The 24,711-nt window shown below is 45.8% G+C and overlaps 1 protein-coding gene across 8 annotated transcripts in view; it reads right to left on the reverse strand.

The window, feature by feature from the left end:
- MARK2 (microtubule affinity regulating kinase 2) overlaps window positions 1-20,562 on the reverse strand; it is a 112,895-nt gene extending 92,333 nt beyond the window's left edge. For 4 of the 8 annotated variants that reach the window (XM_082202722.1, XM_082202720.1, XM_082202721.1 and 1 more), the window contains exon 1: window positions 19,978-20,562. In XM_082202722.1, the coding sequence (XP_082058848.1) occupies window positions 19,978-20,034 (57 nt within the window). In that variant the 5' untranslated portion in view covers window positions 20,035-20,562. The remainder of the gene's footprint in view (window positions 1-19,977) is intronic. The other 4 variants (XM_082202717.1, XM_082202724.1, XM_082202725.1 and 1 more) reach the window with 1 other exon arrangement.
- Between the last annotated feature and the right edge of the window lie 4,149 nt (window positions 20,563-24,711).

Consider the following 24,711-nt stretch of genomic DNA (forward strand, 5'->3'; position numbering starts at 1 on the left):
AAGTACTTATTTTGAACGGAACTAGTGGTACACTTGCTGAGAAATGTTGGCCAGCACTGGTTTAAAAGGATTGTGTTTCTTTGTTTCATAGCTTGTACAGAAAAAAACCACAAGTCTCTCTGGTACAGTACTATGAAATCAATGCTGTAAAGTAATTGACCATATATAACCAGCCTGTTGGCCAAGTCTATTCCCCCCACAACTCTTTTTGGACCAGTTAAATAGTAAACCTCCTGAAAAAAATCTTTTGTAAATATCCGCTCAACTCCCTCTGAACCTACGGTTCTTTTGAGCATCTGTCTCCCCGCTGCCCCCCTTTCCGTTGTTGCTTAATCAGTTCCACTACAATGTCCCACTGTCCGGCACACAATGGAGTCAGCCCAAACAGTAGCTAAAGAGTTTGCTGCTCTATTTGACGCAAGCTCTGGTTTCCAGTGGACTGTGAAGCTACTCTTTTTTTTTTGGCGGGGGGTGGTGGGGGACACAGCCACGGCAATATAAGCTTCCAAAATGCTGAACAGGAAAAGCAGAAGAGCAATGGGGGAACTCTGCATGCTCAAGTTAATAGGAGTTTACTGAACATGTAATGGTCAATGGGGTGGGGGAGAGAGACAGCTTATTTAAAATATTTCTCTCTCATCTTTCCAGGAGGAACAGGACTGCTCATAGTCAATCTCAGCACAATCCATCATGGTAAAGTTACACTTTCAGGGGTAGCCAATGTGGTTCCCTTCAAATGTTGCTACACTACAACTTTCATGATCCCCAACAACTAGCTGTGCTGGCTGGGGCTGATGGGAGTTGGAGCGCAATTACAGCTGGAGGAAACCACTTTGGCTACCCTTGTACTTATAATAATATAAGAAGGCTCTTTATACAAAGTCAGTCCAGAGGTTCTCTAGTCAAGCACTGCTTCTTCTGATTGACAGTGGTTTTCCAGTGTTTCAGGAACATAAAGGCCTTTCCCAGCTTTACCATCTTTTAACTGGACTGAGCCTGTGATACAGGGTGGAAATCCCCACCCCCAATAAAACGTTCCATTTCATAGTTCAGTAGTAGCAATGAATGGGTGTCACCTGTGAATATAGTATTAGGAAAGTCTCGCCATTTCAAAACTGCAATTGTTTTTCAGTGGTTAACTCTCTGAAGTATGCAAGTCAGCATAGTATGCATTATTTGGGTTGATAAAACGTATTTAGCACCTCTGTCTTTTTTTGTAAATTTAAATGTTAATGTTACAGAAATTCATGTCATTGTCTTTATACTTTTAAAAGTATCCCAATAAAAATGACCACATAGCATTACACTTCAACTTCATTAAGAGTGCTTTTATTTTCACCCCTCCAATATTTCAGGTCAAATGTGGTACTGTATACTGGAATAAAAACTGTCATGTATACTATATGATGTACCTTGCAGACGTACTCTTGTGCTGGCTGAGGCTGGTGGGAGCTGGAGGGCTGAGTCTTTAATCTCTCTAGTGAAGACAGTTTCAGAACTAGAAAACAAGAACTGGTCTCCTGATTCAGTAGAAGGCAGTGTCATATGTTCATATCCAAAAGGCAGAATGGCACCTCCCCTCTGGGTCTTCACACCATTTCAAACAACACTGTATTTTAAGTCCCTCCTGCTCACTAAGGCCAAAGACACTACTGTGACAAGGCAGAGGCGTAGCTAGTCAGATGGTTTAACGCTACCAAGGAACAAGCTTCAAGAGCAATTGCTTCTGCAGTTAAAGAAAGAAACTTGACAGGGAACAGGTTATTAGGACAGTCATAAACTGAAGGAACAGACCACAAGAGGTTTCCTTTCCTCAGCTTATTTGCTAAGGGAGGGCCAGCCCAGAGCCTAATCAATTAGTATCCATCTCTCTATCTGACATGATCAGAGTAATTAAGGTAAAGATTCCCCCCTCCTGCCGCCACCTCCTGGGGAATTCATATTGCACTGAAGTACTGCTAAGCAGAGCCTGTTAAAGGAAGCGTTCATAATCAACATCTAATGGGCCATCTCATAGGAACATAGGGAGCTGCTTTATACTGTCAGAGGCTTAGCCTATCTAAGCTCAGTATTGTCTACACCAGGGGTCAGCAACTTTTTTCAGCCGTGGGCCAGTTCACCGTCCCTCAGACCATGTGGTGGGCTAGACTACCTTTGGGGGGGGATGAAACAATTCCTATGCCCCACAAATAACCCAGAGATGCATTTTAAATAGAAGCACACATTCTACTCATGTAAAAACACGCTGATTCCCGGACTGTCCGCGGGCCAGAATGGGCCCCTGGGCCTTACGTTGCCTACCCCTGGTCTACATTGACTAGTGGTGGTTCGCTAGGAATTCACGCAGGGACTTCTCCTAGTCTCACATGGAGATGTCATCAGGCATTAATCGGGGGCTTTGTGCATGGAAAAAGGATGCTCTACCAGTGAGCTGTAGCCCTTCCTTAAAGGGAAGTTGGAACCAGAAAAAAATTGCCAAGCTAACTGGATGAAGCTCAGGTGCTTGTTTTCCCCCCCCCAACCCTTTGCTGCTATTTGTGGAGGCAAGATTTCTACTTTTAAAAAAATTACATTGCCAGTAGCAGATAGTGATAGGTAGCCCTTCCAAACTTGCCATGTAACACACCATAAATTATCTCTAGAGCCAACAGGCACCTCCAGATTGATGCAGAAGTACTTTTCAAAGCAAGAGAGCTGCCCCTGGTTTGCACAGCCCTTCAGAAGATTGCTAGCAAGCTAGCAGAATGCATGTGGTAGTTCTGAGGGTTGAAAGCAGGAGTTGGAGGAGGCTGAAGGCACAGAAGCTGTACTGGCTCTATTCCCCAAACCAGCTGACCTTCCTCCTTCCAGGTTCCCAAGTCTTAGGGTAGGAACAAAAGCATTAACACAGGCAGAAAGCATAGCTAGAAGTGAGAGGCAAAACTGGAGGAAGAGAAGGGGCTAAAGGCAGGCAAGATCCAGAGGCCAGATGTGAAGCAGATTCTGTTCGACTTCCAAGGTACGACTGTATAAGAATAGCATACTAATTAATTTACAAGTTCTGAGTGCTGACAAAATATCTTTTTCAATGCCTGGGTGTCTCAAATGGGTGGAGCAGCTGGCTCAGGAAGCCACATAACCTCACTTTGGGTTGACATGAAGAGTATCCTTGTAGCAATAAAGGAAACTGTATGTTGAAAGGGGATGTTGCTTAGCTTTTGCTAAAGCTCTTGTACCAATGCTATATTTGGATTTCTTCACACCTCTAGGATCTCTCAAATCTGAAGCTGTTTTTTTGTACCAAGTTGGCATTTCTCTTAAACATTTATATACAACCATAGAGACAAATGGGGCCTTGTAGGCCATTAAATCTAACATGGGTTCACGCAGGAAATCCAGGAGACAACAAAAGGTCATTCATCCTTTAGCTGAGCCCACCCACCCCTGTAGGGAATCATTGTCAAACTGCTTTTACCATGAATAATGTTCTCTTAATGTTCAATCAAAATATACCCTCCTGCAACTTAAGCCTATTACATCTAGCCCTGTTTTCTGGAGCAGCAAGAACAAATCTTTTGCCCTCTTATACATGACAGCCCTTCAGCTATTTGAATAATACAATCATTTCCCAACCCACTCAGTTAGACTCTGGGGGGAATGTATAGATCTTGAAAGATATTAAGATGCCACCCTATATAATCCATAAACCCTACAAGATAAGGGTATTTCAGTGACCCTGTAGGTCATTTTACCACCAGTGGTCACCAGTCTATGCCTGCTTAAAAGTCAAGTCTTTGCCACTTGTCAAAAGGAAGCAGTGAAGAAGCTTAGCATGCTTCTCCAGCCTGACTACTGCACAAAGGTGAACATGTACATATAGTGAACCAACCACTTTTGCTTCTGGCTCTACCTCACCACTGTCATATGGTGCCCCCAGGTTGTCCAGAAGGGATTGCAGCCTTTAGATTGGAAAAAGGTTCTCCATCCTAAACCACCTAAACAATGGGAAATTACTTCCTGTAGTGAATAGTACAGGAATAGTCAGCTTTAGTCTCATCTTACATAGAGATAGTACAGCTTGGCTTATGTAAGAGGCAGAAAGGCACTGTGGGCACATTTCATGTCAGAAGATGTGCAGGTGAAAGAATCCCTGCTTGGCATCTGCTGTGATGTTGGTTTATGAATTGATGTCACTTCACAAGAAAGATTGTGTGAGTGAAACACACTCTGCTGGTCTGTTTATAAGGGCTGCTCTTCTGTCAGTATCTCAACATTTATAGTCAGGCCAGGAAGAGCCAACCAGATACAGACAGAGCCATGAAGAACTCCTAACACTATTCATTCATTTAATTTATACCCCATCCTTCCTCCCCAAAGTCGTCCAGGGTGGCATCTTCTCCCCATCCCCTTTGAAGCCTCAAGAGGCTCACCAGCAAACAGACTCAGTTTAAGTTGCTGCTGATCCTGGCACAACTTTTGCCTGCCCTCTGTTCACTGTACAGGATTCTACAGTCATCTCAGTTTGGGCAGAGTCTATGGCTCAGTGGTAGAGTATCTGCTTTGCATTCAGAAGGCTCCAAGTTCAATCCCCAGAATCTTCAGCTAAATGAGTCAGGTAGCAGGTGTTGAGAAAGAACTGTCTCTGCCTGAGACGTTAGAGGGTTACAACCAGTCAGTATGGACCAGGGACAGCCAACCTAGTGCCCCTTCCAGATATTACTGGACTGCCAACTCCCACCAGCCCCAGTCACTATGGCCAATGGGTATGGGCTGATGAGATAGTCCAGCAATGTCTGGAGAGCACCAAGTCAGCGACCCTTGTGGCTAATCTCTGGCATGCCAGTTGTTGCTGATCTACAGACAATTGTCGACCTGGTCTATGGTAGCTTCCTGTCTCCTATGCATTCTCAAAAAGGCATCTCTTTCCCACAGCTACTGAAGACACTACTGGAAAAATGTGGTTCACCAGTCTAAAATAAATTTCTGTAAACATGCCAGTTCCAGTGAAAAGCCCTTCGAGTCTTACTACAACAACAACATTAACATTCAGTTATCCAAGGACTGCAAGATGACCAGAAAGAAAAATCGGAAGGAGAAAGCGAGTCATCTCACTCTAAGTTTGCCAAGCAGAGGTTAAGTGCGAGAAAGTGGGGGGGGGGTGTGCAACATGAATTGCTGCTCCCCACTTAAATGCTTAAAATTTTTGCAGCTTTAAACAAGTTGAGTACTGTTATGCCACTGATGAGTAAACTGTCCACCCAGAGCCAGAGCAGGTGAACCATTGGATCTGGGAAGGGAATTTGCTGACAGAGGTGTTCAAGACCCAGGCGGCTGTTCATCTAAGTACGTATCAGCAGGCATTTGACATGCTTTTATAGCCTCCACCATCAAACCAAGACACACATACCCCAAGCAGACCCTCTGCTAACCCCCTTCCACCTTAGACAGACACATCCCCTCAACAGAACTACAGTGGTACCTCGGGTTAAGAACTTAATTCGTTCTGGAGGTCCGTTCTTAACCTGAAACTGTTCTTAACCTGAGGTACCACTTTAGCTAATGGGGCCTCCCACTGCCGCCGCCACACCACCACCGCACAATTTCTGTTCTCATCCTGAAGCAAAGTTCTTAACCCGAGGTACTATTTCTAGGTTAGTGGAGTCTGTAACCTGAAGCGTCTGTAACCTGAAGCATCTGTAATAGAACATGCAGAGAGAAGGAGTCTGTTCAACTCAAGGAATAGCTTAGTAAAATGAGCCGAAAGGCTCAACCAATGAGTGTGACCACATCCTATACATACAGCACTGGGGGAGTGCATGGAGGTGAACTGTGACAGCTCTTCAGATGTTCAAAGACTTTTTTGTGTCTCCCTTTTATCTCCTCTCCAGGTTAAAATAATCCCAGCTCCCCACTCCCCATTACTGTTCCTCACAGGATGTTTCCAGGTGCTTCACCATCCTAGCTGCCCTCCTCTGGCTCCTGCTTGTGCAATCTCTCCTTTGACACTAGCAAACATTTAGAATTACATTCTGAAGAGAGCTGGTGTGGCATAGTGGCTTAGAGAACTAGCTGTAAACAGAGAAGGTCACCAACTCAAATGTCATCTCTGCCAAGGACTTACCATGTGGTCTTAGGCAAGCCACCCCTCACCTGCCCTGAAACTGTAGCATGGGGAATAATACTAACCTATCTTAAATAGTTACGATAAGGAATAAACAAAACAGCACGTAAAGTGCTTTTGAACACTTAATAAGTTATACACATGCTCAGTATTACCTTGCATATAATCCTGACATGAGAAGCAAAAGGGTTAGCTGTTTTAGGCGGGGGGGGGGAGGGGTGTCACAAAAATGTGGCAAGCTGGAAAACTGCAAAACTTACCACATTTTTGTGATTTCTTTAGTTGGCCCTAATAAAGATGCTGCCCAACAGTGGACTATGGAATCCTGACACGGAAGCTGACTTTAGGATTAAAGTGAATTATTCCTCAATACAGGTATATATTTGTAGAAGAAATGAATTAGAACCAAAAAAAATCATCAAACCAATGTAAAAAGTAAGGGTAAAGGTACCCCTGACCGTTAGGTCCAGTCGCAGACAACACTGGGGTTGCGCGCTCATCTCGCTCTATAGGCCGAGGGAGCCAGCGTTTGTCCGCAGACAGCTTCTGGGTCATGTGGCCCACATGACTAAGCTGCTTCTGGCAAACCAGAGATGTGCACGGAAATGCCATTTACCTTCCCGCTGGAGCGGTACCTATTTATCTACTTGCACCTGACATGCTTTTGAACTGCTTGGTGGGCAGGAGCTGGGACTGAACAACAGGCGCTCACCCCGTTGTGGGGATTCAAACTGCCAACCTTCCAATCGGCAAGCCCACATCCCATTCCAAACCAATGTAACAGACGGTAATTACTTTTACATAAAATACAACAAACCAATTGTCTGACAGATACAGTATGATCGCAACTTACATGCGTTTAACTTGTACAATTTCAACCATGTGCCTTTGAAGGCCAGCTGGTTGAAACTGCACAAATTAAATGCACGCAAGGTAGAGATATTAAAAGCTCTTTTTGCATCAGGTTTTCCTTGCACAGATAGATCTTTTAAGCTCTCTGGCTTACTTACTGGGCAAGGCCTGCTCAGTGCATGTGCTCCAGAAATATAAGGATGCATACACAGGGGTGGTTCGAGTATATGCACCAGAATGTAACACCCACGCAAGATGTGATCATACCGTATTGTAAATGTTCAACCCTCTCTGTATATAGATGAGGGCACTGGGGCTCAATGTAAATTGAATAAGAGATTTAAAAAACAAACTCCACAAGCCACTGTTCCAATCTGGAATAAGATTCTTTACTACAAGAATGCTGAATCAAATTAATGACCAACAATCACAACAACTGAACCAAAGAGCAGATTACTATCTCAACTCCCCATTTGAAACAACACCTGACCTCCCTTACAAGGCTGTGGCTGAGTGGCCACAATTTTAAATATCCCACAGTGCACCAGAGCACCCAAAGTTGTATTGCTCTGGGGAACTGAAGGAAATTGGTGGCTGCTCAGTTCCAAAACAGGTGTCAGCACCTGTGAGCCCTAGGAACTGCCCAAGGCCAATACCAGCACTAGTCAAAAAGATGCCATATAAATGATAATTATTATTCACTACAACCCAACCCAATGGCAATTCAACAAACACCATTCGCCATTTTCCTTTCTTATTCTCAGTCTGAGAGAACACCTGGTGACTTAAACGTACAGTAAATCAAAACTGAGGAGTAACAGCCCTCAAACCATTCACCTTACTGTCCACAGGTCAAAGTGGACCACTAGAGGTGGGGAAACCTGCTGGATCCAATTTCCAATTCCTTGTTTAACTTAAATGAAAGTTGCTCTTGTTTTTCAAATACATAAGAAACTGCCTTGTGCTAAAGCTAGACAATTAGTCTACCCAGTTCAGTACTGTCTACACTGACTGGCAGCAACTCTCCAAGGTTTCAGGCAGGAATTAATTCCCAGCCTTACTTGGAGATGCCAGGGAATGAATAATTCTACTACACATATATATATTTTTAAATTGTTTTAAATTGGAGGCTGCCATGTAGGATCAACATGGGTTAAAAAACAAACAGTAATAATTTCTACAATCTTCTTGTGCAGCGGCAAGCCAAATTATACCAGGTTGACTGCAATTTTGGCTACTGCATGAACACATAGACACTATGGCGCAGGCCCCATCTCCAGCCACCTTACTTCTTAGGTGCGGCAGTTAGTAGTATTAAAGCAGAACCTATAACCTGGAGGCTTATCTCCAGGCAGTAACTAATTTCCACATTGCAAAGAAAATGAGCTTTAATATTCAGAAAATTGAAGTAGTCTTAAGACAGCAACAGAGCCTGCTGCAATCCATTGTACCTGAAGGCACGTGAATCCAAACACATGCCCTGGAAAAAAGTCAGCAGCTAGGGAAAACGAGTTTGCCGAACTGAAACTGTAACAGAACATTGTGTGCTCTGAGTAAACCTTATGACGGATAATGTACAGAGGAGATTTCAGGATGGAAAGCCAGAGAAAGAGAGAGAGAACATTCAAGTCTCCCATTCAGGTAGTTTTAATTAAAAGTAGATTTATGCACAGAGGGAACTTTGACGCCGCTCTGCTCTCCTAACCCAGGTCCAGGATTGCTTAATGAGCATTTTTTCCCTCTGTGCATTTTGCACATTTGATTTTTTTTTAAGGCATCATTGGAAGGGTAGCATTCATTCTTTTAATACATCTCTATCTACAAGTATAACACTGATCATTCCAGGTCACAGGGAACACCTCCCCCCCAAAAAAATCCACATTTCCTGCAAACTGCCTCCTGATTTGCGATGCTAGCTACAGAGCTTCTAATGGCCCATATAAGCATAGCCACACCGCTCTGCCTGTGTGGTGAAGGTGGGGGGAGCAAAGTACTCACCAGCTTACTACATTACTGGGGCCAAAAGTTGGGGTGTTTCTCCACACACTTAGAAATGTCAAGTGGGATGTTCTTTTAAAAATAACCAAAAATAATCGTGTCTCCTTCACCTCCTGAGAGCACCAGCTGGGAAGCCAATCAGACCAGAAGTTAGGAACATAATGAATCAGACCACTGCTCCTTCTAGCTTAGTATGGTCTGCACTTGCTGACAGCCGCTCTTTTGGATTTCAGGCAGTGATCTGTCTCTCACCAGTGAGATGCGAGGACTGAACCTGGGACCTTCTGCATGGAATGCAGCTGCTCTACCACGGGGCTACAGTCCTTTCTCTTGACTGAACTGCTGAACCTTACTTCAATACTAGAGATGGGAAGGTGTTGGGGACAGCAGGCTAGCTAACAGAATGTGGGGCAAGCCAGATGGCATGCACAGCTCTGCCCACTAACATCTGAGTAGCAACCTCAGCATCTTCCAAGCCTGAGGCAGCTGCCTCACTCTGCCAGTGGTATGGCTGGCACGGTGGAATGGTATCAGACCCCTTCTTTGCAAGTGTTTATACTCTCCTCCCCCAAATTAAATTACCTGAACACCTCTGCTGATAGAAACACTGGTCAGTGGACAACTGAGAGACCCAGTTGTAATTCTTTCCAAAACACACTGAGTAGCTCCAATACTACTGCAGACTACATGGCTTCAAGACACACAGCTCAACCAAAGCTGAAAAACTGGTCCCAAGTGCCACATTAGCTATGGCAGACATTTAGACATTGTCCAGGAAATGCATAGATCATGGAGAAGCTGCTATTTTGGAATTTGCCAGAAGGCCCAGGCAGCTATAGTACAAGAGTCAGCATTAAAGATGACAGAGAGAGATTCACCAAAAGATCCATGTAGTTCAGGATCCTGATTCCTACAGTGGCTGACCAGGTGCTTCCAGAAAGTTTTGTTTGAGATGTTTATTATACCTGTGTGAAGTTAAAAAACTTGCTTAATGTTTATTTGCACTTGGCATCCATTTGTTGTTACGAATGAACTTCCGAAACAGAAAATTACACATAGAAAAATTACACACTGAAAAAAATATATCTGGAAACGCTTCCACCCCGTATCACTGCCAATGACCCTTGAATCTGTAGCTGAGGTGAGATTTGAACCTCATTTGTGACTTAAGCTCCTATGCCACACCAACAAAGCACATTTGGTTTGTAACCCTACATTTTTTAAAAAAAAGTTACACCAGCAGGGGCAGATGCTAGGAATTTACAGCAACAAATATATCTGATAAAAATGCAGCAAACTATTACACACCACAGATGCAAGAGAGGAGATTCCTCCACCCGCAAATGAGATTTTAAGACTATGTGCGCTCTAGTCTAAGCAACTAAATTTGCAAAGCTGCATAGCATGTGCCTTGGATACTGGGTAATAAAGGATAACAAAATGTACTGTTACAGCCCAAGCTTTCCACTGGGTATTAACTACAGTCTCTACTTGTTACAGAAAGTTCACCATCTATCAAGTGTAGCTTGCAAGACTGGCATACAGTATGTGTTTTTTTTTAAATCTCAATCTGTCCCGGAGCACCACAGAAAAAGAAAGAGAACACCAATCATTATCAGAACTGGCTTGACCAGTTTGGCAAGCGAGAAAACTTTGCCCTCCTCCTTGTTCTCCACCCTCCCAATGGAAAGCAAAAGGTGGGTTAAGAACCCTCTTCTTACTCAGGCTGAATAAATGTGCTGCCAGGACACACATGATATCCAGTCACTGCATCTCACCCACCGCACTTGCACAAGGGTCCTCAAGAAGCAGGAATAAAAAGAAAAAGGTGGGAGGAAGGGACACAAAAACAGCTGGCTGCAAAGAGATGCATAAGTCACCCCTATTGGTATTGGCCTCCACAGATTTCCTATATGAATTGTTGGAGCAATGGGGGGGGGGGTGGAGACAGAAATAACAAACAGAAGGACAGAGAGATCCAACCACGAATGCCGAAACTCAAAAGCTGAGATGCTTCAAGAGAAATATCCTGCTGTGGTTATGTATATGGGAGCCTGTGCTCCTAGACAGCAAGTGCAAACTGTCTCCATGTAAATCCTCACTTTGCTGCCACTGAGTTCATGACCCCTTTCTCCCTTTTTGGCCTTGTCAGTCATTCAGACATTCAGTTTCTAGGCTGGGAACTTGGATTAGGCCTGTTCAACCAGCACAACCCTTAGCTAGGAAGCCTGGATCCAAACAAAAGGATTCCCTTTTCAACTGTTTTCTACATTCGCTTTGACCCCCATCAAAAAAGATGGGAGCCAAGAATGGTGGGGGTTCACTTCTTCAGCAACAAAGGGCTGTGTCACCCCACACACATTGCCTCTTTCGTAAGTTATACCTTCCCCGTGTCCCTTGGAAACAGCCCTCATGCCACATTGACAAGCTCTCACCAAGGAAGGGATGGGGCCCAGACCAGCAGCACAGTGGGACCGATGGAACAACTGTGAGGGTCCAGCTGGAAAGGGGAGCAGAAGCTCTCCAGCCATGCTGCTAGGTTTCACCAGCCAGGAGATGGAGCCAGCCACACAAGATAGCACACAGACCTGTTTATTGAAATGTTTCGGACACATCAAAAGAAACAGGATAATTGAGTGGACCAGCTCTCCCCTGGGGACAGGATTTCCAATAAAAAGGGAGTTTTGTATGATTAGATTATATAATAACAGGGTTTAAGTTGTGTGTATACAAGCATTCAATCAAGGCAAGGCCAAGGGGTGGGGTGGGGTGGGGTGGGGGAAATCTCCCCTCACTTTACTTTTAAAGGGGATACTTGAATACTTAAGATTTACCAAAGAAAGATCTGCAAAAAGCAACAGAAATGTATTATAATGTTAAAACCAGGGTGGAAAGGGGGACAGGGAGAAAAGAGCCGCACACTTCTGAGGAAACAAAAAAAATCAAAATTTCAGTTACTCAGTTAAGAAGGTGCAGCTGCCACAGGTAACCTGAGTCATATGGGCTCTCCCCCCTCCGCTTTCAACTAGTTTAAGCTGAAACTGCAGAGGAAAGAATAGGGTGAAGGGAGGAGGGGAGAGAACTACTTTGATTCAGTCATGCTTAAATGTTGACTGAATTTGGTTATTTTGCTAAGTAGATGTTCTTGCTTTATAAACCAAGGTGGAGGATGTGCCTTCCTTTCTCTGGACCCACATTTGTTTAAAACCCCCCCACTGATGAGACCAAAGCTAGAAGGGCTCAAAAGAAAAGGTACCAGGCACCAGATTCAAACCTTCTTTTTCTTTTCTTTCTTTTTTCCCCTTCCTCTGACACCCCTAAGATAAAGGATGCTGGAGATATATTTAGTCCACTGTTATACTTGTCTCATTTCCATGCTAGCTGTCCTTTTCAGGCCCTGTTGCTAAGACACATGCATGCGCTTGCAGAGAAAGCAAGAAAGAGGAGAGCCCCAAAGACTCGAGTTAGAGGCTTCCCACCCCCTCCCCTCTGTAACACATAGGGAGGGCGACCACTCTCCCCTGGGAAAATAAGGAAAAGCACAATCAAGTGGAAGGCAGCTGTGGGAGCCAAAACTGAGGAGGCGGCACAACTGCTGACCCACAGGGCCTGAGGAGACTCACCAGAGGAGGAGGAGAGGACAGCAAAGCCAGTGGGTGAAGGCTCATTGAGAAGGAATTCAAGGCCTGCCAGGCCTCTCTCCTGCAGTTGGTGTTTTCAAGTAACCACCCCTACCTACCCTTGCTACCTTTCCCCTGTAATCTGTTACGCACGTCACAAGGTGCGCTCACAGTCTTTGCAGAACCGGAACAGTTGCTGCACCCTGTCTTGCCCCACCCTGCAACTACCTTCTGGAAAAGCACAACTCCCCCCCTTTTCAAAACACACACACACCAGTGGAGAGTAAGTAACGCTCAATACACCAATGAGTTGCCCTCATTGCTATTTAACCTGCTTGGATTAGAGAGTTGCAAGAATCTTCCCAAGGATGATCCAAAACGGATTTTAATTCTATTAATCAATTGTTGTTATCAATGCATTATGCATACGCTACCTTTCTAAGTAACTTTCCAAGACAGAATACAAATCAAAACCATACTAATAAAATCAACATTTTAACAAGGGCCATGTCAAACCGCATGATGAAGAAGCCAGAAGAAATCATGAATTATTATAATTACTGAAAGGCCTAACCTTTGGCCCTCCAGACATAGCTGGATTGAAGTTCCCATTATCCATGGCCATTAGCTGTGCTGGCGAAGGCTAACAGGGCCTGGAGCCACTCCCAACAGATAACTGGCTCTAAGGACATCTCTCAAAAGGTGTGGCTATGCTTTTGTTTTTAAAGATTTATTGTTTTATTGAACTGTATTGCAGCTTTGTTTAATATTGCATTGAATTCTTATTTACACTACACTTGATCTTAGCCAAAAGGCCAAGAAGCGATAATTCTTATTTATTATTACTTATTCGCTTCATACCTTACCCCTCCCCCCAAAGAGCCCATATTGTAGATGCATTGTATTTCTTGGTTTCACTGCTACATATACTGTATTTATTATTATGTATTACAGTCATACCTCGGGTTAAAGTTGCTTCAGGTTGAGCGTTTTCGGGTTGCGCTCCCTGGCGACCCAGAAATTACGGAACGCGTTACTTGCAGGTTTCGCCGCTCGCGTGTGCACTCAAAATGACATCACACACATGCACATAAGTGGCATATTGTGACCCGCGCATGCGCAGGTTGAGTTCGCTTCAGGATGCGAACAGGGCTCCGGAACGGATCCCATTCGCATCCAGAGGTACCACTGTACTTACAGGCTGCCTTAAGAGGCACATAAGTATGGTAAACAAACAAACAACATCCAGAGCACTGGATGAGAGGGCGGGCATGTCACAGGTTTCCCCAATGTATAGCACTGTGATGAGGAATGTGCAGTTCAACCAAAGGCTTTGTGGAGGGTGATTCTGAGAAGGGATCTGAAATGATGGAAACAGAAAATATGAGGAAGAGAGGTAGCACCACACAGGTGATCCAGCAGAGTACATAAGTTATTATGAACAGCAGATGCCAACTCTGTCCCCATGTCTACCCTGGCAACACTATCACAGGACCTAATAATGTCATCCACGACATCAAGTGTTCATTCACCTGCTCATATTCCAATGTGATATATGGCATCATTTGTCAGGAATGCCCTTCTACATTCTATGTAGGACAAACAGACCAGTCTCTATCCAAAAGAATAATGGACACAAACCTGACATCAGAAAGGTCTATATTAAAAAGCTAGCAGGGGGAACACTTCACCCACCCAAAATATTCTCTTGTAGATGACCTTAAAGTAGCCATTCTGGAACATCACAAGTGAAATAGCAACACAGAAGTGCTGGATTTCAATACAGCAAGAGTTTTAATACCATCACCTGTGAATTAGCTCAAGACAAAGGATTTCAATGCAGAGTGTGTGTGTGTGTGTGTGTGTGTGTGTGTTAATTGGCATATCAATGCCAGGATGTCTTCATTATCAATAACTGTTTTGTGAATTACCATAGTCAATTATGTAATTATCACTCTCTGCATTTTATTTCCCTCTGACCTCACTGTTTACAGCCAGCCACCAAACCATGTGAATAAACTGTATACACCTGTGTAACTCAGGATAACAATTCATGTATCATCAGATGTGTCCAAAAAAGCTTATGCTGCAATAAATGTGCTAAGTCTTTAAGTTGCCACAAGACTCTTTGTTATTTTTGCTGCACCAGACTAACATGGCCCCACCTCTGGGAAGATCAGGAAGTGTCACCTTAGGAAGTTACTTTCTAAGGAGAAGGGAGAAATTTACTAGGGTAGGAGTTTCAAAGGAAGAGCACCCAGTGTGCTAGCAAAGGAAACAGCATCTCTTGGACATTGGATGTTGCCTTGCACAGACTCCATCTAGCTCACTGTCTACTCTGATGGTGGCTCTCCAGGGTTTCTAGCAGGGGACATTTCCAGCCCTATGCAAAGGTGCCAGGGATCAAACCTGGAAACTTCTGCATGCAAAGCAGCAATACCATTGAACAATGGCCCTTCCCCAAAGAGGCAGCAGCAGTTATTTCCCAACCTTCTCATAAGGCCAAAAATATGTCAGAAAACAGAAGAGCAAGCAACAGCATCACATAATAGGGCAGGGGATTCAAGGTGTCTCTAAATGGAAAGATGCAGAATAAGGAAGGAGCTCAGGATTACCCATCACCCTGGCAAAGACGGGACAGTGTGATGCATTATTATTGCTACTAATACCACCATTAATAAGGAATGCAGGTGGCGCTGTGGGTTAAACCACAGAGCCTAGGACTTGCCGGTCAGAAGGTCGGCAGTTTGAATCCCCGCGACGGGGTGAGCTCCCGTTGCTCGGTCCCAGTTCCTGCCAACCTAACAGTTTGAAAGCACGTCAAAGGGCAAGTAGATAAATAGGTACCGCTCCGGCGGGAAGGTAAACGGTGTTTCCGTGCGCTGATCTGGTTCGCCAGAGGCTGCTTAGTCATGCTGGCCACATGACCTGGAAGCTGTACGCCGGCTCCCTCGGCCAATAAAGCAAGATAAGCGCCGCAACCCCAGTCTGCCACAACTGGACCTAATGGTCAGGGGTCCCTTTACCTTTACCTCCATTAATTACCCACCCTTCACCCTAAAGGCATAGTGTTCAACTTCCAAAGTGAGGTGCAGCCACTGCAAGCTGAAATGGAGAAGTTTATAAATTGCTGGAAATGAGTCAGTACACACACTGCACAACCCCAAACAGCAAACTCTCATTGGAATATAGGAATCTGCCTTTGCAAAGTCAGACCATTGGGTCCATCAAGCTCAGTACTGTCTACAATGGCAGGCAGCAACTCTCCAGGGTTTCCAACATGAGGTTTTCTCATTCTGGAGATGATGGGGATTGAACCAGGAGCCTTCTGCATGCAAAGCATGTGCTCTACAGCCCTTTCCCCATTCCACTACCCTCCACAACTCAATACTGTAATTTGGAGTACAATCCATCAGGATATTATCATAGACTCAAATAATTGTACAGATGGAAAGTACACCCAAGGGTCATCTAGCCCAACCCCTGCAATTAAGGAATCACAGCTAAAGACAAGGTGGCACTGTTAAAAACAATGAACTGTGCTCTTGTACTTGCATTCTCATTCACTTTAATGAGGAATGTGCAGGAGAAATTATCAGTGGATTCTGCCACCTAAATCTATCTCTGTCTGCCACTGAGTCACCCCATTAATGGCATCCACAAACTACTGCTCAACCATGCCTCCTCATACGGCTGAACTACCAAGGGCAAGCCCACATCCGCACTAGACAATTAAAGTGGTAAAATAGTACTTTAAGAGCCATGGCTTTCCGCAAATGATCATGGGAACTGCAGATTGTTAAAGGTACTGACAGGTGTTAGGACACCCCTATTCCCCTCACAGAGCTACAAATCCACTGGGAAGAGGGTTTGGTTGTTAAACCACTTTAGGAATTGTGGCTCTGAGAGGGGAATAGAGGACTCCTACTCCTAACAACTCTCAGCATACCTAACAAACTATACTTCCTGGGAATCCTTGGGAGAAGTCACGATTGTTAATGTGGTTTAAAATGCATGGTGTGGATGTGGCCCAAGATACATGTATTGTATAACTACAGAGGAAATTTTTAACCATCAGCTACAGCTCACCTAATCCTTGATGCATTCCTCCACCCACCTGCCCCAGCCCAACCAAAGAAAGAATTGTCCCACCAACGCAATTAAGAGATTGCGGAAGCTGCAAAGAGCAGCCCACAAGAGCAAAAAGCTGTTGGAAAGAGAAATAGGCACGTAAGAGGGATGAATGAGACAAAAAGGGTGGGAAGCGGGTTTTTATCCTCTTCTCGGCTCTGAGGGAGTGCTGGTTCTGGGGGCAGTCAAGTGATGTAAGGAGGCAGGAGAGAGTACACATGATCACTCCTCATGTACAGTAGCAAAAAATAAGCTATGGCAGGCAAGGAAAGGTTGTTGGAAGATTCAGGACAGATAAAAGAAAGAGGACATACGAAAGAATGTACATCCTTTGCACAGCACATAATCACACAGAACAGATAAACTATGGAACTTGTGCCAAGAGGAGAGTAGTGATGGCCACCACCTTAGAGGGTAAGGCTATCAATGTCTGTGTTCTGTCCTCAGTGTCAGAAGCAGTATGCTTTGGAATACCAGTAGTTGTTGAGAACTACAAGTGGGGGGAGTTGCTGTTGCACTCAGGTCCTGTTTGCGTGCTTCCCTTTAGGGCAGAGCTTTCTAAACTTTTCATGTTGGTGACACACTTTTTAGAAATGCATTATTTTGCGACACAGTAATTTAATTTTACTAGCAAACTAGAGGTTAAACTAACCCATTTCCAGCCCCAGGAGGAGTGAGGGGAACGTTCGCATGACATACCTACATACTGTAGCCAAAACATTAACATGTCGTGACACATTTTAGAAAGCTCTGCTTTAAGGCATCTGCTTGGTCACTGTGAGAACAGGATGCAGCAGTAGATCATCCTCTAGCCTGACCCAGCAATGCTCCTAGTTTGAAAGAAGGTAGCTTATAAAACTGAAATGTTCTATGTGCATTCCACATGTAGCATAACAGCTGAGAAGTCTCATGTCCAAACTGCACCTCACCACAAACTCAGTAGGTGGCCTTGGTGAAATCATACTTCTCTCAGTCTCCACCCTACACTTGAAACATAGGAACAATATTGCTCTACTTTAGATTACAAGGATTACCTGAACAACATGTATGGAGTGCTTTCAGCACTTGAACTGTGTCATTTACAAAATTGGCCACAGATAGATTAGGTAGGCATTCAGAAGTCACCCAAACAAGATGATGCCTCATCACTTGGAATCTCTAAGGGTATGTCAGCTGGGGGGGAACGCATGTTAAGGTGTTGCTTCAAACTCTTGGATGAAACCCCTTTTAAGGGCATGAAAATGGTATACCTTCATTGAGGAGATGCCCTTTGTCCACAGCATCTGGGCAATTCACTCATGCTATCACACATACATCATGTTCAGAGATAACCCCCATGGTAGTGCACTCCAGAATGGGGACTGAACCTAAGTGACAGAGTGTTCCTGACATGTACCTCTCAGAACCCGACTTTGCAATCTTATCGGTGGTTTAAGGTATCATTTGGGCAACATCAAACCTCAAACTCAGTTGGGGTAGTTGACCTATCTGCATGTCAGAAAATGTGCTATCCTCTACCTGCTTCACTGACTAGCGTCCTCGATCCAAAATAATAATCCCCAAAAAGCATGAAGGCAAGTGGTACTTAAGGGGGATGGGGGAATGGGAGAAGAGTGATGTTTCCACGTGGTACTCTTTCAACCTCCTGCAGCCTTCTAGATTGAGTTGGCTCCCCAATGCATCCCACAACAGCACTCCCTGCCACAAAAGAGCAAAAAGGGGAAGACGACTCAATGACTCAATCTCCCAGAATAAAATGCAAGATTACACACACACGCATGCAATTCCTGACAATTCAACCTCATCCTCTTATCCATTGCTCAATTGCCTTCTTCAGTCCAGCAAGCAAACCAATACAGCTCCTCTCAGTACCAGCACTGTTCACTATTAAGTACCATTCCCAAGTGTTCTTTCTGGATAAAAAGAGAAAAGATGCAAGAAAGATACTCTCTAACCATCTTTAGCTGCACCTTCCTGTGATTCATTTGTCCCAGTGGTGGCTGCTTGTTACCCAAACCATTCATCAAAGCAATACCTTTCACAATGTCCCAAACAAGTAACAGGTAGTAGTAACTCCACCCAAATAGCCGCTTCTTCCCCGGCTCCTGGTGTTTTTACCTACCCTCCTGGATGTTACCCTGCATGTTATTCACTTCTACCACCACTCCAATTACCCCACACATCCACCTTTACAAGAGGAAGGTAAGCCTGAAGGTTTCCTTTCCCAGCCTCCTCCTAGCACTTAAGCCTTGTCCAAAGTTTACAGGGCAGGGTTGCCATTCAGTTGCTTTGTTAACCCTGCTCATGAAATCTAGAAAGGTAAGCTTCCCCCTGCATCCCCCACATAAGAGATGAATCAGTGGTGGTGAGAGTTATGCCTGTTGAATTTCTCCACAACCTACTGTTGAAAAGCAGCACAGGAGCAGAGTCACTTTAAAAAAGAAGTAACAATATCCCTTCATGGGAAGCTGCTCCACGAAGAATGCTCCCCTTTAAACATTACAGTACACAGAATGGAAAATCAAGTCAGATGCAGCTCCTCCCCCACCCCCAAATCTTTGGAGCACAGAGGAGGTCAAGGTTGCCCCTTCTTTTCTGTACCGTTTCAATCTTTCCCTCCACCTGCCTATCAAACAGGAAATAAAAACAAGAGAAGCACACTCCCTGGAATGGAACAAACAGCTGAACAACGCTTCACCTGCTATATTTCTGCATGCCTCAAAATGCTTTTATAGGTTTTTTAAAAGGCACAGGAACACAAGCAGTTAAAAAGGAAAGTGGCAGCCTTAAGCTATTCCCATCACAGTGCTCCGGAGACTTAGACTGAGGAGGGGGAATGGGTGGGAGGTGAAGAACATCTCATCTGGCTAGATTCTCCCTACCACGCAACTCTTAAAGGGACAGCACCTATCCAGCTCCCCATGCAGGATTGCCACCCGTGTGGTGCTATGTTTTTAAAAATATCTGTCTGCTTTCTGACAACAGCCTGGTGGGGGAGGGGGCAATACGTGGGAGGCTTCACATACCCACACAAACAGATGTACCACTACATTTCTGTGACATGGGAAAAGAAGAAGATTCCCTCTGCTAATTTTCCCACATGTGCTGGGCTAACCGAACCAGGATCACTTTTCCTTTTTCCTTTCAAAGAAGAACCTAGACATGCCTCCCCATCCACATTAACCCCAACAGAAGGAATATATGTGGGATCAAGGAACCCCCAGGTTTCCCTGTTGGATCCCACCCCCTCCCCAAATGCACATCCAGCCCTTTTACCTGCTCCGTGTCTCTCTCATTGAGGGTGGGCAGGGGACTCCGACCACTGTTCGACATGGCTCCCTTGGGCAGGGCCTGAGGGGAGAGTCCCCCCACTGCTGCTCAGCTGCTTCCCCTTCTCCTTCGCCCTGACCCAGCTGGAAGGGGTCGGGGTCTTCCTCCTCCTCCGGCTCTTCCTCCTCCTCCTCCTCACGGCGAGGGGGGCGGCCAAGCCACCAGCATGGGGGAAATTGGGCTCAATGGGTGGTCGGAAGGCACCAGCACCGCCTATACATAGGTGGGTCTCGCGCCCCGCCGGGTTTGAATGAGGGGTGCCCGGCTTGACAGTTCACGCGAGGCCGAGGATGAGGCGCGGGGACAAGGCCGCACCGGTCGAAAAAACCCGAAGCGGGGAAACGCCGGGACCCAAAGCGAGCCTTTGTCTGGTCTGAGGCTTCCGAGCCCCGGCGCGCCTCCAGAACCGGGCCCGGACACCGTTTTCCCGTCACTGCCGGTGCCCGAGCTCCACTCGCCGCCCCTCAGCTTCACACAGCGGAGGCTCCCAACATGGCCGCCTCCGCCGGGCTTCGGGAAGTTCCGCCTGTTTTCCGGAAACACTCGAAAGCGGCCTCGACAACAACGGCGGCTTCGCACGCCTCGCTCTCGTCATCCGCTACCCTCCAGCGGTCTGGCGGAAAGTTCCGAACGCCAAGCCGATTCTACTTCCCACGGTGCACGGAAAAACACGAAGGCGCCGGTGGATAGTTGATTGGTTGGGCAAGGAAAGAAAGGCGGGGCTTCTTTGCGAAAAAGAGAGAGAGGGAGAGAGAGGGGGGGAGGAAAAGGAGAGGGCGTGGCTAAAGCTTTCTATTGCGTTGGGGTGGGACAGAAAGTCACTGGGAGAGGGAGGGGGGAAGGTAGAGGCAACATCCGGAAACCTGTGGAGAGAGAGAGAGAGAGAGAGAGAGAGAGAGAGAGAGAGAGAGAGAGAAGTTCGGAAATGGACGTAAACAGGCGATTAGATCTGGTGGGCAATGTCCGGAAATACCCGAATTGTCTCTTGTTCGGGCTCCACGGAAATATCCGAATTAATTTCTCCTCCATCCTCTGGTCTAAAAGTGACGAGGCCTGATGTGCAGAAAAATAATATATTGTGTGTGTCTGTGTCTCTATTTATCTCATAAAATTTATACACCGCTTGACTGTAAAAAACAACAACCAACAACCTCAAAGTGGTTTACAATAATTTGAAAATGAGAAAACGGAGAAACATACTGTATTCTTTAAAACATACATAAGTTAAAATACAGATAGGTAGCCGTGTTGGTCTGCCATAGTCAAAATAAAAAAAATCCTTCCAGTAGCACCTTAAAGACCAACTAAGTTAGTTCTTGGTATGAGCTTTCGTGTGCATGCACACTTCTTCAGATACCATAAGTTAAAATACTAAGACAGATCAAAATTCATACCCTCCCCACCTTTCTCCAACGAAAATAGGGACTAGGGACGTCCTAAGGAAAAGAGGGACATTTCAGGGATCAAATAAGAAACGGGACGGCTTCTGTGAATTTGGGATTGGACCTGGAAAATAGGGACACTTGCAGGGTCTGAAAATTGTCTCAGATTTCTAGGCATCTGGGGAGGCTCCTATAAACAGGGGTGTTTTTAGCAGGCGCCACAGAGTACAGCGAAGTCGTCTGCTTGATCTCAATAGGCAAGGAGTTCCAACAGTAGGCTCTGCCACGCTAAACAACCAAGTTTTTACAAGCACAGAATAGGTATTAAGTGGCATCTGTAAAGGTAAAGGGACCCCTGACCATTAGGTCCACTCGTGGCCAACTCTGGGATTGCGGCGCTCATCTCGCTTTATTGGCTGAGGGAGCCAGCGTACAGCTTCCGGGTCATGTGGCCAGCATGACTAAGCCGCTTCTGGCGAACCAGAGCAGCACACAGAAACGCTGTTTACCGCCAGAGCGGTACCTGTTTATCTACTTGCACTTCGTGCTTTTGAACTGCTAGATTGGCAGGAGCTCACCCCGTCGCGGGGATTCGAACCGCCGACCTTCTGATCGGCAAGTCCTAGGCTCTGTGGTTTAACCCACAGCACCACCCGCGTCCCAAGTGGCACCTGTAAGTAGCACCAATAATAATAATAATAATAATAATAATAATAATAATAATAATTTATTATTTGCACCCAACCCATCTGGCTGGGTTTCCCCAGCCACTCTGGGCGGCTTCCACAGAGACCAAAAATACACTAAAATGCCGCACATTAAAAACTTCCCTGAACAGGGCTGCCTTAAGATGTCTTCTGAATGTCAGGTAGTTGTTTATCGCTTTGCCATCTGATAGGAGGGCGTTCCACAGGGCGGGTGCCACTATCGAGAAGGCCCTCTGCCTGGTTCCCTGTAGCTTTGCTTCTTGCAATGAGGGAACCGACAGAAGGCCCTCGGCGCTGGACCTCAGCGTCCGGGCAGAATGATGGGGGTGGAGACGCTCCTTCAGGTGTACTGGGCCGAGGCCGTTTAGGGCTTTAAAGGTCAACACCAGCACTCTGAATTGTGCTCGGAAACGTACTGGGAGCCAATGTAGGTCTTTCAACACTGGTGTTATGTGGTCTCGGCGGCCGCCCCCAGTCACCAGTCTAGCTGCCGCACTCTGGATTAGTTGTAGTTTCCAGGTCACCTTCAGTGGTAGCCCCACGTAGAGTGCATTGCAGTAGTCCAAGCGGGAGATAACTAGAGCATGCACCACTCTGGCGAGACAGTCCGCAGGCAGATAGGGTCTCAGCCTGCGTACCAGCTGGAGTTGGTAGACAGCTGCCCTGGATACAGAATTGACCTGCGCCTCCATGGACAGCTGTGAGTCCAAAATGACTCCCAGGCTGCGCACTTGGTCCTTCAGGGGCACAGTTACCCCATTCAGGACCAGGGAGTCCTCCACACCAGCCCGCCTCCTGTCCCCCAAAAACAGTACTTCTGTCTTGTCAGGATTCAACCTCAATCCATTATTTTAACTAATTAAGCAGACATCTCAAGTTGCTGCCTGTGTGAAACCCTAAACCCTTGTCAGGCTGACAAATGTCAGAAGGGCCGCCCCGTTAGCCTCTTGGATAATGATGGCAAGATTTATTTGGGACTAAACCAAGACCATGGATCACTTTCCTGCTGCAAGTGCTAAATTGATGTTGCAAAGCTAAAGGACCATATAAGTGACCTTGGGGTCAGTCACTACCTCTTAGCCTAACCTACCTCACAAATGAGGAGCTGGAGAACCATGTTGTAAAACTTTGATCTCTTTGCAGGGGCGGGGGGGAGGATATAAATGCAATAAATAAATAACGGGATAGAAGCAAACTCGGGCGCTATTTATTAGTTAACAAATACGTTTCCTCTTTCCCTTGCCCTGTTTTTTAAAACAATGAGAGGTGTTTCAAAGCTTCCCCAGCTGTTCACCCACCCACCCCCCACCTCCACACCTTATCCTTTCCCTTCCTGAAGAAGGATCTCTCACATAAGAACTGCTAACAAGGTGGGTGGGAAATTATGCAGCGAAAATCTTGCATGTGGCTGAGCACCAGCTATGAGGCTGCTGTTGAAAGGATGAAGACCCTGCTGCACACTTCACTTCGGAGGCAGAGCAGAACAGAACATGCACCAGTTGTTAGCGTTTGTGTGTGTGTTTGAAACCATGCCTGTCCTGCAGTGGTACAGTTCAGTTAATTTTAGGGCCCTTCCAGACAGTTGCTATTTTCAGGTGGGATTCAATCCTAAATTTAATTGGTGCAATTAGAGTTCATTGGAGGCTCTCACACAACAAACCAGCTCCCTCACTGCCCCATTGGATGTCTATGCAGTAAACAAAAGCGACAAGGAAACACGCTGGAATAACACCTGTATGACGCAATGTCATCTAACCTCCCTGTGAGCAAATCGAAATGAATGCTCAATGGTTAGCCAGCATTGTCTAAATATAGGAATACAGGAAAATGCCTTCTGCTGAGTCTGGATTTCTGATGGTACTTTCTGATGGGAAGAGCTGTTTCACAGTGAAATGGACTTGCCTTCATTGGAGGCTTTTAAACAGAAGTTGGATGGTCATCCGACAGTGATTCCTTAGCTGATTTCTGCATTGGGGGGTGGAGTAGTTGACCACTGAGAATCCCTTCCAACTCTAAAATTCTATGTATCTGTGAGTCAGGCTATTCACTACACTGACTGGCAGTGGCTCCCTGCAAATTCAGACAGGGAGTTTCTTCCAGGCCTACCTGGAGGTGCCGGGGATTGAACCTGTGACCTTCTGCATGCAAAGCATATGTCCTGTCCACTGAGCTACGGCCCTTCCACTAACTTCCTTGCAAACAAGCCAGGATGAATGCTCAACAAACAAGACGGCCAGGAACAGATACTGTCTACATATTCCTTCACTTTAAAAGAGCCTGGAGCTCTTATTGAGGACTCTCCTGCTCACTCTGCTCAGTGGGACCCCAGAATTCTGACCCCTGCGCTTGCTTCCAGCACTCATCCTAAACTGGCTGCACTGGTGCCCAAACCGTGAATGGAAAAAATATGCAGTTGTGCTCTGCCCCCTGGTGGTATTAGTGAGGCACTGCAGCAAATTTAGCACCGTTAGCTCCAGCGCACTCCTAGGCATATTTCATAGAATTCTAGAGTTGGAAGGGACCGCGAGGGCCATCTAGTCCAACCCCCGCAATGCAGGACTCTTTTGCCTAATGCGGGACTCGAACCCATG

This window comes from Podarcis vaucheri (assembly GCF_965113315.1).
Source record: "Podarcis vaucheri genome assembly, chromosome: 16".
Classification (NCBI taxonomy): Eukaryota; Metazoa; Chordata; class Lepidosauria; order Squamata; family Lacertidae; genus Podarcis; species Podarcis vaucheri.